The sequence below is a fragment of the Symsagittifera roscoffensis genome, chromosome 5 (genome assembly GCF_963678635.1).
Source record: "Symsagittifera roscoffensis chromosome 5, txSymRosc1.1, whole genome shotgun sequence".
Taxonomy (NCBI): Eukaryota; Metazoa; Xenacoelomorpha; order Acoela; family Convolutidae; genus Symsagittifera; species Symsagittifera roscoffensis.
The window spans coordinates 56873945-56886778 of record NC_087066.1 but is presented as its reverse complement, the minus strand read 5'-3'; the positions used below and the strand labels follow the sequence as shown (position 1 = coordinate 56886778).

General features: G+C 35.9%; 1 protein-coding gene across 1 annotated transcript; it reads right to left on the bottom strand.

The window, feature by feature from the left end:
* Positions 1–1112: 1112 nt before the first annotated feature.
* On the bottom strand, positions 1113–1980 carry LOC134846371 (haloacid dehalogenase-like hydrolase domain-containing protein 2). The gene has a single exon (XM_063863691.1). The coding sequence runs from the start codon at positions 1966–1968 to the stop codon at positions 1150–1152; it is 819 nt and encodes a 272-aa protein (XP_063719761.1). The 5' UTR covers positions 1969–1980; the 3' UTR covers positions 1113–1149.
* Between the last annotated feature and the right edge of the window lie 10854 nt (positions 1981–12834).

The following is a 12834-nucleotide window of genomic DNA, read 5'->3' as shown; positions in this document are numbered from 1 at the left end:
AAATTAAAAGCAACAAATGCAGGGGCGGATCTAGGACTTTTTCGAGGGACGGCGGACTTATATGAAAATGTCGACCCTTTTTTAGGTCGATAATAATTACTTAAGCCGACTAGACAAGAGTCAGTCGGGACATAAAATTTCGGAATATTTCTCAGGCAAGTTTTATGAGCAAAGTTGTAACAGAAAGACTAAAGGCTATTTTAGAACCGGCATGGAAAAACTCGGACACAATGAAATTAAAAGCGACATATGCAGAGGCGGATATAGGATTTTCTCGAGGGACGGCGGACTTATATGAAAATGTCGACCCTTTTTTTTTAGGTCGATAATAATTGTTTTCCAAGCTCTCCCAAATCATGATATAGACCCTATTCCGACCAAATTGTTTGCTCCGCAGGCGAAACTTTGAAGAAAAAAAACAGGCAAAAAAGACGTTTTAAGACTTTGGAGGGTTTCGACCCAAAAAAATCGTGTTTTTTGGCGCGCTTTCTACTCTTCAAATTAGTAATAATTGGCGCAAAGGGAGCTTTAGACAAATTTTAGGATCGGCAGCAACAAAAAGGTCTACCAAATGAAGATTGCCCACGCACGACCCAGCAAAAATTGGCTTTTGTTGGAACTTCACCATGCGGTACCAACTATTTGGTCAAAACAAGCCGAAAACTTGACGCGGCGATGCAGGCAAGCTTGAAGATGAAATAAACAGAATTTCATTAAAAACTGAAACCTTGTCCATCTTATCCATCAATAAATCTCATCCACAATAATTCTTATCCGTTATTCTATACTTGCATTCAGACATCCGAAAAAAGTGGATGCGCAATAAAAACTAAGCAATTAATAGCCAAACTACTCGGCAAAATTAAAAGCAATTAAACTTGCCCGAAATAGTTTTACCCGGAATAGTTTTTTTTTTCATTTTTGTTTCTAATAGTTGTTTACGGGGAAAAAGTCTAGCTCCTGATTACAAAACACTTGCTTTTGCAAGTGAAAAAATGAGTTTTTCGAGTTCTTTTTTAGATAGAGCAACCGCTCCTACATTCTATTTCACTTTAAAAATAAGAAAGTTTTTACATTTCAAGAAAAATCAGATAGCTCAAAACATCAGACACGATAATTGAATTAATTAATTAAACCTTAATTGCTATATCACTCTATTTGAGAAAGATATAAGTTTACGAATTCGGCGAAATTGTCTGCTACACAATACGAATCATCATCAAAATCTTTCAGGAAACTTTCATCGCCATGTAAAAACTTTCCACTTCTAACTAGGACACCAAAGCCAACTCCGGCCTCCAAAGCTCCGCAAACGTCGTCTCTAGCATCATCTCCAACCATTACACAATTGGCTAATTGAACGCCAAGTATTTTAGACGCCTGGTTGAAAAAACTAAGCGACGGCTTACCAATTACAGTTGCTTTTGTACCCGAAGCAAATTCTAAAGCTTCGACAAATGGCCCAGGGCCTAATGATAGTCCACTTGAAGTTTTGTGGTATCTGCCTTTGTTCATGGCAATTAATTCGGCGCCATGATTGGTCAGAAGACGAAAAGAATAATTCATATTTTCAAACGTGAACGAGTCAGGAGCAAGGCCGACCAAAACTGATTTCTGTGTGAAATCTTTTTGTTTGTGAACTAATTCTGTAGGTATTTCTGTCAATGACGAATCAGAAACGAGAGGGAATAACTTAACGTCGTTTTGCTCGACGTAGTTTTTGGCAGCTGTGAGTGACGTAAAAATTTGATCTAATACGATTGTCTTTTTGTCGAACCCGACTCGGTACAGACGATTAAGAATGCCTTGCCTGCTCTCCTTACTTGTATTTGACACAAAAAGGAAAGGCACTTCCGCCTGCTTCAGAAGAGTGACCGCTTCAATGGCGTTTGGTGTCGAGGTATCCTCAATGTGTATAGTGCCATTTAAGTCAATCAAGAGAGCTTTCATTCTCTTCAATCTGTTCATTTTTTATTTGCTTTATCTGAAATGAAAGTCCAGATTTTTTGTTTTTGAGTTGATAATTCTTGACAAGCGTAACAAAAAATTGCAAATTCTGTTATCAACAAAAAAAAATAAAACCAAATTCTTCTGAAAATCGACAATTAGTTCGATTACATTTTGTCAGGAACGATACTGCACCAACGATAAACCTTTTTGACTGTATGCACCGTTACTATATACCAAGTACTTCCGTCTAGCTGTAGAACAAAAGATTGAAATCACAGTTTCGGGTCGGTTGCTTTTGAGAATAGAAAAAAGCAGAATCAGAGCGCGAAAATAACGAATCCAAAAAGCAAGAAAACCTAAGGTTATCATACATACTAACGTGTAACGCACCTCCGGTGCATCAAATTTATGACAACTCAAACAGAACCCAATAACAGGGTCGGTAATTTCAAATGTTGTAAACTTATTCCAGTTTTCTTAATTCAAATTTTAAAAAACAATACAAATTTTGTGAATTTTTTTATAGCTAAGTTCGTGGAAAACTTTTTAAATGATAGAAAAACGTCACATCTCGGAAAATTAGAGCAATTGAATAGTCGCATTTGTACGCAATATTTCCAACTTCTGAGAGTACACACAGTACCCAACTACATAGTTGGAAACTTCAAATTTTGAGAAATTGAAATTGTCTAATTCAAAAAAAAAACCATGAAAAAAGCCATATATTGAAAACTAAAAAAATTTCGAGCACTCATATTCTGAGGAAAAATTCGCAACGCCTGAGAGTACCGTCAAAGTTTCCAACCACAGGATTTGCATCTTCAAAATTTGAGACTTTGCTAAATTGTTAAATGCAGTTTTTGCAGCTTTCTCGAAGCCAAGTTGAGCTCTGAGCTTGTGTAGAATATGCATATGCGCCCATAATAGCGAAGCAAGTGTCATCAACTTGGGATTGAAACCCATTCGGCCACAGACAATCCAACAAGCTTCTGGAGACAACTCTGTGTGGTTTTTGTTAAAACGCTTTGACGCATAAGGCGTGTAAAGCAGTTACATTCCCAATTCTCTAAGAAATAGCTAACATCACTGACTGCTAAAAAACATAAATACCACTAGCGTGTAACGCACCGCCGACGCTTCGAGTTTTTAACAAATTATTTAAAAAAATCGCAGATATTGGGAAAAAAATCTGCCTTCTTTGAGTGTACACTGACAGCACCCAATTACAGGAAAGGTAATTTCAAATTTTGTAAAACTTTTTACTTAAACTTTGAAAAACCATAAAATTCTGTGAAAATTTTTGAAACATTTTAAAATGACATCAAAAAAGCCACATCTCGGAAAGTAAAAGCAAATGAAAAACGCAATGCAAAACTGGTAACTTCTGAGAGTACTCTCACAGTACCCCACTACAGCGTTGGGAATTTCAAATTTTGAGAACCTTTATACTTTTTTGAACCCAGAAGACACTTTTTGAAAAACCATAAAAAACGTCATACCTCAAAAAAAAAACATTTGAGCAGTCATATTTTAACGAGAGATTCGCAACCTCTGAGAGTACTCCCCCGACTACAGGGTTAGAAATTTTAAATTTAAAAAAAATTCAGTTTAAGTTTTCTGTAAAATTTTTTGAAAAAACGATAAAAAAAAACGTCATATCTCGAGAACTACAAGGATTGGAGCCGTCACATTTGGAGGCAAGATTTGCAACCCCTGAGAGTACGCTGACAGCACCCAACTACAGGGCTGAGAATATCAAATTTTGCGAAATTATTTTTAATTTAAGTTTTCTAGATTTTTTTTGAAAAATCTCGAAAATTGTCGTATCTCGTCAACACCTAGGTAAATCCTTCCTGACATCATCCTACTATTGGGTTGCTATTTTCAAACTTGGTGAAATAAACACTTGAATTCAAACAGGAAAATCGAAAAAAAAATCTTAACCATTTCAATATACAATATAGCTTAAACCTGAAAAAATTCTTTTCTTAAACATGGAAAAATAATACGTTGAATAAACTTAAATATGGCGAGATAGTGAAGCCCTCAATATATAATAAATTTAAAAAATTTATACGAAAAATGCCATCAAATGCGCATAGCATCAGCTTAAAATGAAGTAAAAAAAAACTTCATTTCACAAAATGTGGCCTTAAAATTGAAAATTACATACTGGCACGAAATAGAGGTATTGACTTTTTTGTGAAAACTATTTCCATTGTTAGATAGTTAGTTAAAAGCTGTTCAAAAAATGAAGCTTTTTTAGATAGCAGCACGAAAATAAGCGAAATGGAGCAACGCACAGGACATCTGTTTGCATATAAAGAAGACAGTGCGCCTGCGATCATGCAAAACGGGAACAGATATCCAACAAGTCTGACCTCTAGGAAAAGTGCCAAGACGCGAAGAACTGAAAACGTGTTCAGGAGTGTTTGAGGGAACATTTGGGTCCAGTCAGTGAGAGGGGGAGGAGAAGTTGTTCAGAAGCACCGAAGACTTCACGGTACGTTATTCGATTTTCTGTCTCATTTTATATCAATTTTGCAAATATTCCTAAACAATTTTTTCAAAGTTATGAGGCTGAAAAGCTTTTTTCGCTACCAGTTAAAAAGTGTTTTGAAAATTTTATATTCAATTTCGTCTTTACTAATATGATTTTTCAAATTTTTCGTTACATTTTTAAAGATAATTTTAACTCAATTTTGTCGTATTGCTTTCTCCCCATTTTTCCACATCAGATTTGCTGCCAATCTTCCAATGAAAACCTTGAACGATATTTTCAAACAGGGGCGGATTTCGGGGGGAGGGCGGACACCCCCCCCCCCTTAGGGATTCGACACCATGCCGACCCTAAGGGTTCCCCCTTTGTACTATTTTGAGATATCTCTCTTTGGCTGATTTACCCAAAAGTTTTTCTAAAGGCGCCTTTGGCGCCAAAATGCTAATTTTGATTGGGGGCGCACGCCAAAAAACGCGAATTTTTGTCAAAATTTTCAAAAAAAAGTGCCTAAAACGCCTTTTGTCGGCCTGTTTTTTCAAAAATTTGCCTGCGGCGCAAAAACGTTGGTCAAAATGGTGTCTTCATTGTGATTTGGGAGAGCTCAGAAAATCAATTTGGTCGTGAAAACCTAAAAAAAAGGTCGACAAAATTTTCGAAAATTTTATGAAAATCCGTCCCTCGAGAGAAAATCCTAGATTCGCCCCTATTTTCAAACGTTTTTAACTTCACACTATCATGGAACACTTTCAAAAATTTAGCTTTTGGAAGAAAAACCTAAATAGCGACCAAGAAAGTTTTAAAAGCTTCAATCACAAGCAAAAAATATTCTTTTTTTTCGTCGCTTGTTACGAAGTATAATTTCAATTATTATGTCTGAATGTCTTAACAACTTTTATCCGTAAAAATGTTTTTAGGACCGAAAACCCCTATTCGAAACGAGAACCCAACAGACAGCTTGCCATCAGAGCCCTAACATCTCAATGGGTCGACTTGAAATCGAAAACCTCTACGATAGGGACAAACACTTGAGCGAAAAAGAAGGTGCTATATTAGGAGATAATCACTCTCCATTTCAAAAGAGAACACTGACCAAAACATACGAGCGGAAATCTTATCCACCCGAAACACCAATTGGAAACCATGACAGGAATCTAAACAATTTTAGTCGTAGTTTAAACCACAATCAACGTTCAAAGTCACCATCACCTAATAGATACTCAAACAAAAATCCTCCTGCATAAGAGAAAGAAAAACCAAAATTGAATGAAACCGAGAAACCTGTTAGTTCTTACGACAAATCACGTCGAAACGAGTTTGAAAATGACTCGAAACTATTTCGAAGTTTGCAATCCAAACCAGATTTTTCAGCTTCCGAATCAAAAAATCATCACCACAACCAGATTGACGAAAATCAGAATCGCTATAATGACGATTCGAACAGCAATGGAATTCCGAGGTGGCGTCCCTCATGCTTGAAGGACCGAATGCTTGAAATTAATTTTAGCTTACTTTCAGCCAATCAGAATTGAGTATTCAAAATCTCAAAGTAAATCGCGAAAATCTCAAATTAAGAAAATAAATCAGGGCGTTAGTAATAATATTAACCGATTAGATAATCAGCAGATAAGTTTTCAAGACTGAAAAATTCCTATAATTTTGTCCTCATTTATCTTGATGATTATCCGAATAGTATTGCGGTTGTAACCCGCAATTTTTAAGATTTTTGATTTTTTTTCCACTGATTTAATACATTTTCTGCTAATATTGACTTTTTGACAATTTTGTGAGAAAGGCATTTAGCCAATATAAACGCTTAGCGAATTTGATTGGCTGAAATTTTTCAAGCATTCGGTCCTTCAAGCATGAGAACCCTCCCCGAATTCCTAAACATATTGCGAGAATTCACAGCAAAAACGCTGGCGTCCAAACTAAAAGCCCAAAATGCTTCGAAGCGAGCATTCAAACAGCCGACAAAAAATTGGCCGACAACGCAGCGTAAAAACAAGTGAACAGCAGTTTTTACCCGTTGCACAATTCGACGATGATGCAATTATATATCGCCAACAAAGTTCTGCTACAAACCAACTTGAAAGCGGGTTAAGTATTGAAAAATTCTATGACGATGGAAGTGTTTTGCAAAATGAAAGCACCGAAAAATCGATCGATTTCAACAAAGAAAGTATCAATCCAACACATCGAAACTCACTCCAACTTAGTGGGGGCCGATCGTTTAGCAGACCAATCTGTTAATATTGACTTCGATTTTGTAAGAAAGGCATTAAGCCAATAGAAACGCTTAGCGATTTTGATTGGTTGAAATTTTTCAAGCATTCGGTCCTTCAAGCATGAGAACCCTCCCCAGACAACAGTCTAAATTTGCGGCAGAACAAAGAGTTACGCGCACAATAACACTCGTGTTGAATTGAAGCGCAGCGGATGCCGCGTTTGAAGTTAGCCATCACACTTTATAATTGTTCTGATTCTGCTAAAAAACCGGTCTGCTAAAATCCCTAGCACCCAACTTAATCGACAAATTGATGAAACTTCAACTTATAAAAAGAACCATCAACCGTCAACACGTAAATTCGGCAACGGATCTCTTGACCTTTCGGCAAAACAGGCAAATTCGGGCGAAATTCTAACACACCCAAAAGCAAACCCTAGCACACCCTACATGCCTGAAAGCCACAACTACGATTTCGAATCGGATCAAAAGGATGATATCTAATTTTTAATTCAAGATTATGACAACATTTGTAAGCTAGAAGCACATGATTATAATTCTCATAATATACAAAAACAGTATCCCAAAACCCCCAGCTATCACGATCAACGAGAAGATTCATTCAACGCTGATGGTTTGTATCGTTAACAAAGTTATCAGCTTCTCAAATTCATCCCATAATTCTTCGAACATTTCACGAACATCTCCAAAATCACAAGAAAAAATTTTGCTTTCTTTTGTAATTGAATCATTGTAAATCGGTTCAAAACTGTATATATCATTAGCAGTCGCCGCTACATTTTGCAGCAACTTCGGATCGGATTGACTTAACAGCTCTCGCGTCGTTTTCTGCAATTCCAACAATTTGGAATAAACGATTTCCAGGTCATTTGATTTATCCTCGTTCAGTTTCGATTTTTCCTCAATTTTTTCCAGCATTTTCTCTTCCAGTTTCTTGCACTCTTCCTTGACCAATTCTTTCAAGTCTTGTACTAGTTGCTGGTTTTTGAGACAAACATCCAAATTTGCCTCTTGTTTCAGCCTTAGTGGCTTTTCCTTGACCTCTAATTCCGTCAGAAGCTCGAACACCTCAGCTTTCACTTCTGATGCTTTTTCTTCCATTAGCTGAAGCTCGTGCTTGCTATGATTTCTCACGCATTTCAGACAAAACGGAACGTCACATGTTTTGCAATATTCTGTGCAGACAAAACTGTGTTTAGAACAAGTTAATGGTTCGTTTCCTTTAGAATCGACAATTGAATGACCTTTCCGGATATGTGAGATTAGGCAGTCTTCGCAATGAAACTCAATGGCTGCAGAACTATCTTGCTTTTCAGAGCAGCTCTGGCAACGATAGAGCTTGATGTTCGGGAAAGTTTCTTCACAAACTACGCAAACAGATTCAGTCATTTTGTATCTGAAAACAAAACAGTCTCTAACGACGTCCCTATTTATCAATCCAATTTGTTAAAAATTAGCATTTCAATAAATTCCTGATTTAGCACTTTATGCCGCAGCGTTGAAGCTCAGCAGCAATCAACAAATAATTAACCAACAATTTCAAGCATGTATTTTTCAGGGCACAGGCTAATTTCATGAGTCCAGATGATCACAGGTCAGAAACCAATCCGAACTAAATCGATTCAAGACAATTTATTGACACATAGCATTATAAGGCGCAAAAAATTCATTTTGTACATGTCGCCTCGTGTGGGGCGAAGGGTTTCAAAAAATGATACATTAACAAAAAGCTTTTTTTTCTTTGAAAGCCTTACTCTCAAGCATCAAGCAGAAAATTTGTCCGACCTCAAAAAACCGACCTCGAATGTCGATCTTTAAAAAATTCAGTAGGCTTTACATAATAGACAATGAAAGTATGTTTTCGCTGTTTTACCATCGGTAACTCCTAATTTCAGTGCCCTACCGTTTGTTTCTAGGTAACCTAAAGGGATGCTACTCGAAAGGTTGAATTACCTGTATAGCAGTCCTGATGTAGATTTATTTAACCTGTTTGATCAAAATGATGTGTGTCAAAATTTTATCTGCATCAAATTCAAATTCAAATAGATTGAGGGGCAGAAACGTAATGAAATCACTACGTTCATTTAGGTTTTGTCTCACAAAGTCAGAACATTAATCGACAAAAATCTACCCAATACTTAGCATGCAGAAAGTACTACAGACACTAAAGCACTAGCAAATAAACATAAACTGGTAGAAATTTATTCTGTGTTCAGCGGAATCTGCAAAAGAGTGATGTGTTGATTCAGAGCAAACAAAAACTACTATCGAAAAAGAGAGAAGACGCCGAAGAGTTCTGGAGTTGGAGAGTGAGAAGAGCCACAACCCCACCGACTCCCCCAATCACAGTGGGACCCACCCGGCTAACAATGAGTAGTTACAATTAGGGTTCCAGTAGAAACAAAAACAGATCTCATTACTATTTCCCTCCCCCTTTGCAACTCAGAAACAAATCACCACGCCAATAATGAAATAACTCCGCGGTTAAGCATCGAAAACTTTATACCTACTAACGAATCTTCTTCCAATTTGCAAAAGCGGGAATGGGAATAGTTCAAGAGATCATAAAAAGCAACTAAGAGTGAAAACGAAACAGCCTATTGCTAAGGCCTACTGATAGCTTCTTGCGGTTCGCAGGAATCACAATTAAAAAGAAAAGACCACCGTCTGCGTTAACAAGTTGAGTTGGCAAATTGTATGTTTTTTCGAAAATAACAAACTAACAATTAACTATTGAAAAAAAGTTATTTAAGTTAGATTGTTAAATGCAGTTTTTGCAGCTTTCTCGAAACCAAGTTGGGCTCTGAGCATGTGTAGACTATGCGCCCAAAATAGCGAAGCAAGAGTCATCAACTTGGGATTGAAAACCATTCGGCCACAGGCAACCCAACAAGCTTCTGGAGACAACTCTTTGTAGTTTTTGTTAAAACGTTGTGACGCATAAGGTGTAAAGCAGTAAAGTTACATGCGGAGTGTTTTTCTAAGACACGCCCAATTTTCTAAGAAATAGCTATCATCACTGACTGTTAGAAAACATAAATACCACTAGCGTGTAACGCACCTCCGACGCTTCGAGTTTTTAACAAATTATAAAAAAAAAATCGCAGATATTGGGAAAAAAATCTGCATTCTTTGAGAGTACTCTGACAGCACCCAATTACAGGAAAGGTAATTTCAAATTTTGTAAAACTTTTTACTCAAGTTTTTTTTACTTAAACTTTGAAAAACCATAAAATTCTGTGAAGTTTTTTGAAACATTTTAAAATGACATCAAAAAAGCCAAATCTCGGAAAGTAAAAGCAAATGAAAAAACGCAATGCAAAATTGGTAACTTCTGAGAGTACTCTCACAGTACCCCACTACAGCGTTGGCAATTTCAAATTTTGAGAACCTTTATACTTAAAATTTCTAGAAGACACTTTTTGAAAAAACCATAAAAAACGTCTTACCTCAAAAAAAACATATCTCGAACTACAACGATTTGAGTAATCATATTGAGAGTCGCTACTCCTGGGAATACCCTACTGACAGAGCCTCACTATAGAGATAGAAATTTCAAATTTTCTGAAACTTTTTATATCTAAGTTCTTTGAAAAAATCCTAAAAAACCTCAAATCTCGAAAACTATAAGGATTTGAGCAGTCATATCCAGAGGCAAGATTCGCGACCCCGGAGGGTATCCCCAGAGTTTTAAACTACACGCTGGAGATTCAAAATCTCCATCATGTAGTCTCAGTTTTTTAGTCATGTAGTCTCAGAAAAAAAACATCATATCTCAAAACCTACCAGAATTTGAGAAGTGAAATTTGGAGGCAAGACACTACAGGGTTGAGAATATCAAACTTTGTGAAAACTTTTAAATTCAAGATTGCTAATTTCAAATTTGATGAAATAAATAAAGATAGAAAAAGAAGGATCGAAAAAAAAGATAGAATAAAAGGATAAAAAAGATCGAAGAAGGATAAAAAAAGACAGAAAAGATCGAAAAAGAAGGATCGAAAAACAGATAGAAAAAGAAAAAGAGAAAAAATGACAGAAAGGATAGAGAAAAAATCTAGAAAAAAAGATAGAAAAAGATACATCGAAAAAGAAGGACTGAAAAAAATTAGTAAAAAAGATAGAAAGAATAGATTAAAAAAAGATCGAAAAGAAGGATAAAAAAGACAAAAAAAGATAGAAAAAAGGTAAGAAAAAAGATCGAAAGAAGGCTCGAAAAAAAAGATAGAAAACCAAGAAAGAAAGATTGGAGACAACCGGTTGACAGTAGTTTTATTTTGAACTGAATCGTCGAAACCAAATTGAAAGTTAGAAAATTAGGAGACGGGTAAACAGACATAATCCAATTGAATGAAAAAGCAGGTATACAGACAACAGATTGAATTTGGCCTCAAAAAAATAACTGAAAAATTTATGACCTTGCATCCCACGCATTTAAAAATAGTATAGATTGTTCAGGGCTGAAAACAAGAACAAAAATATATATTGTTGCCTGGCAAACGTTCATTTAACATTGAATAAAAATCAAATCTCAAAAAAGAGACTTTACCAGAAAGCCAGTACAAATGCAATAAAAAACCTGCTTCGAGGTTTCCTCAATGTGGAGTCCTCAACGTGTATAATGCCATTTAAGTCTATCAAGAGAGCTTTCATTCTATTTAATCTGTTCATTTTTTGATTTGCTTTATCTGAAATGGAAGCCAATATTTGTAAAATTTGATTTGATCATTTTTGACACGTGTAATAACAAATTGCGATTTCTGTAATCCAAAAAAAACCAAAGCAATTTCTTCGAAAAATCGACAATTAGTTCGATTATAATTTTGTCAGGAGTGACACTGCACCAATTATAAACCTTTTTAGCTGTATGCACCGTTACTATACACCAAGTTATTTCTTCTAGCTGTAGAACATAATAACAAATTCACAGTTTCGAGTCGATTGCTTTCGAGAATAAGAAAAGCTGAATCAGAGCGCGAAAGTAACGAGCCCAAGAAGCAAGATAACTTAAGAATATCATGCAAAATGTTAATGGCTAGAAACTAGAACAACAATACATATCAAGGCCTGAAGTAAACGTTCATTTAACATTGAATAAAAATCAAATCTCGAAAAAGATTTAATCAGAAAGCCAGCGCAAAAAAAACGTACCAAACTTCTCGACCACTCGTCATTTCCTGCTCATGCCAAAACTGTATCACGTTTTAGCGGTAAACCTCTTGGCAAAAAATTGCAGTAAACTAAAATACTTCATGCTTTTTAAGTTTTAAACTTTTACGTCAAGTTAATTCTCTAATTGAAATGGTACACAGAGGCGAAGCGAAGCTTCGAACAACAGGCAGCAAAATACAGACAAGCACGGAGGCTAGCCAAAACAGATAGGACGAAAGCTATTGAAATGAAAAAAAAAAAGAAAAGATCATCGAATGAAACTTTTTAACGTTTGTCCCGATTGCGGTTTAATTTGAGGAAAAGTTAAAAGATGCCAAAAACAACAATTGTGAAGGCTAAGTAAGTAATGAAACAACAGCTATCGAGCTTTAATTAAGCACACAATAATTGAGTACACGACCGTTGCGCCGAAAAAACTAGCGTGGAAATTTTGAGTTAGAAAAAATCACACCGAATCACAAATCAGATTATTTTGGTAAATTAAACAACATATTTGAATCAAATAGAAAACCATTACGTAAACCGAAACCATTTGAGCAGAAGAAACGTTAGCGCGACAAAAGAGAAAATTAACACAGAGGCGAAGCTGAGCTTCGCACCACTTACGATACAAATATGAATGACTATGCAAATCGCACGGAAAAAAATTCAGAAAAACATTTTGTCAATTTAAAATGCAATATAACCCCAAGTTTTCGGAACGAAAAATCCTGCACTATTAGAAACTCTACAAAGAGTTTTGGGAATGCTAGGTTTTAAAAAAAAAATCCTTTCTGCGGAACTAAGCAGAGACAAAAAATCTAAATTAGCCAATATTTTCTGATTGCAAAAAAAAACAGGTCTCAGCTGGAATAGAACTCCCACGCTTTGTCGTCTCAAGCATAGGGAGTTACAGCATCTTCGAATCAAGATGCACTATCGAGCTAAGAGTACTAAGCCGACAAAAATAAACAGACAGACTAAAAGAAAC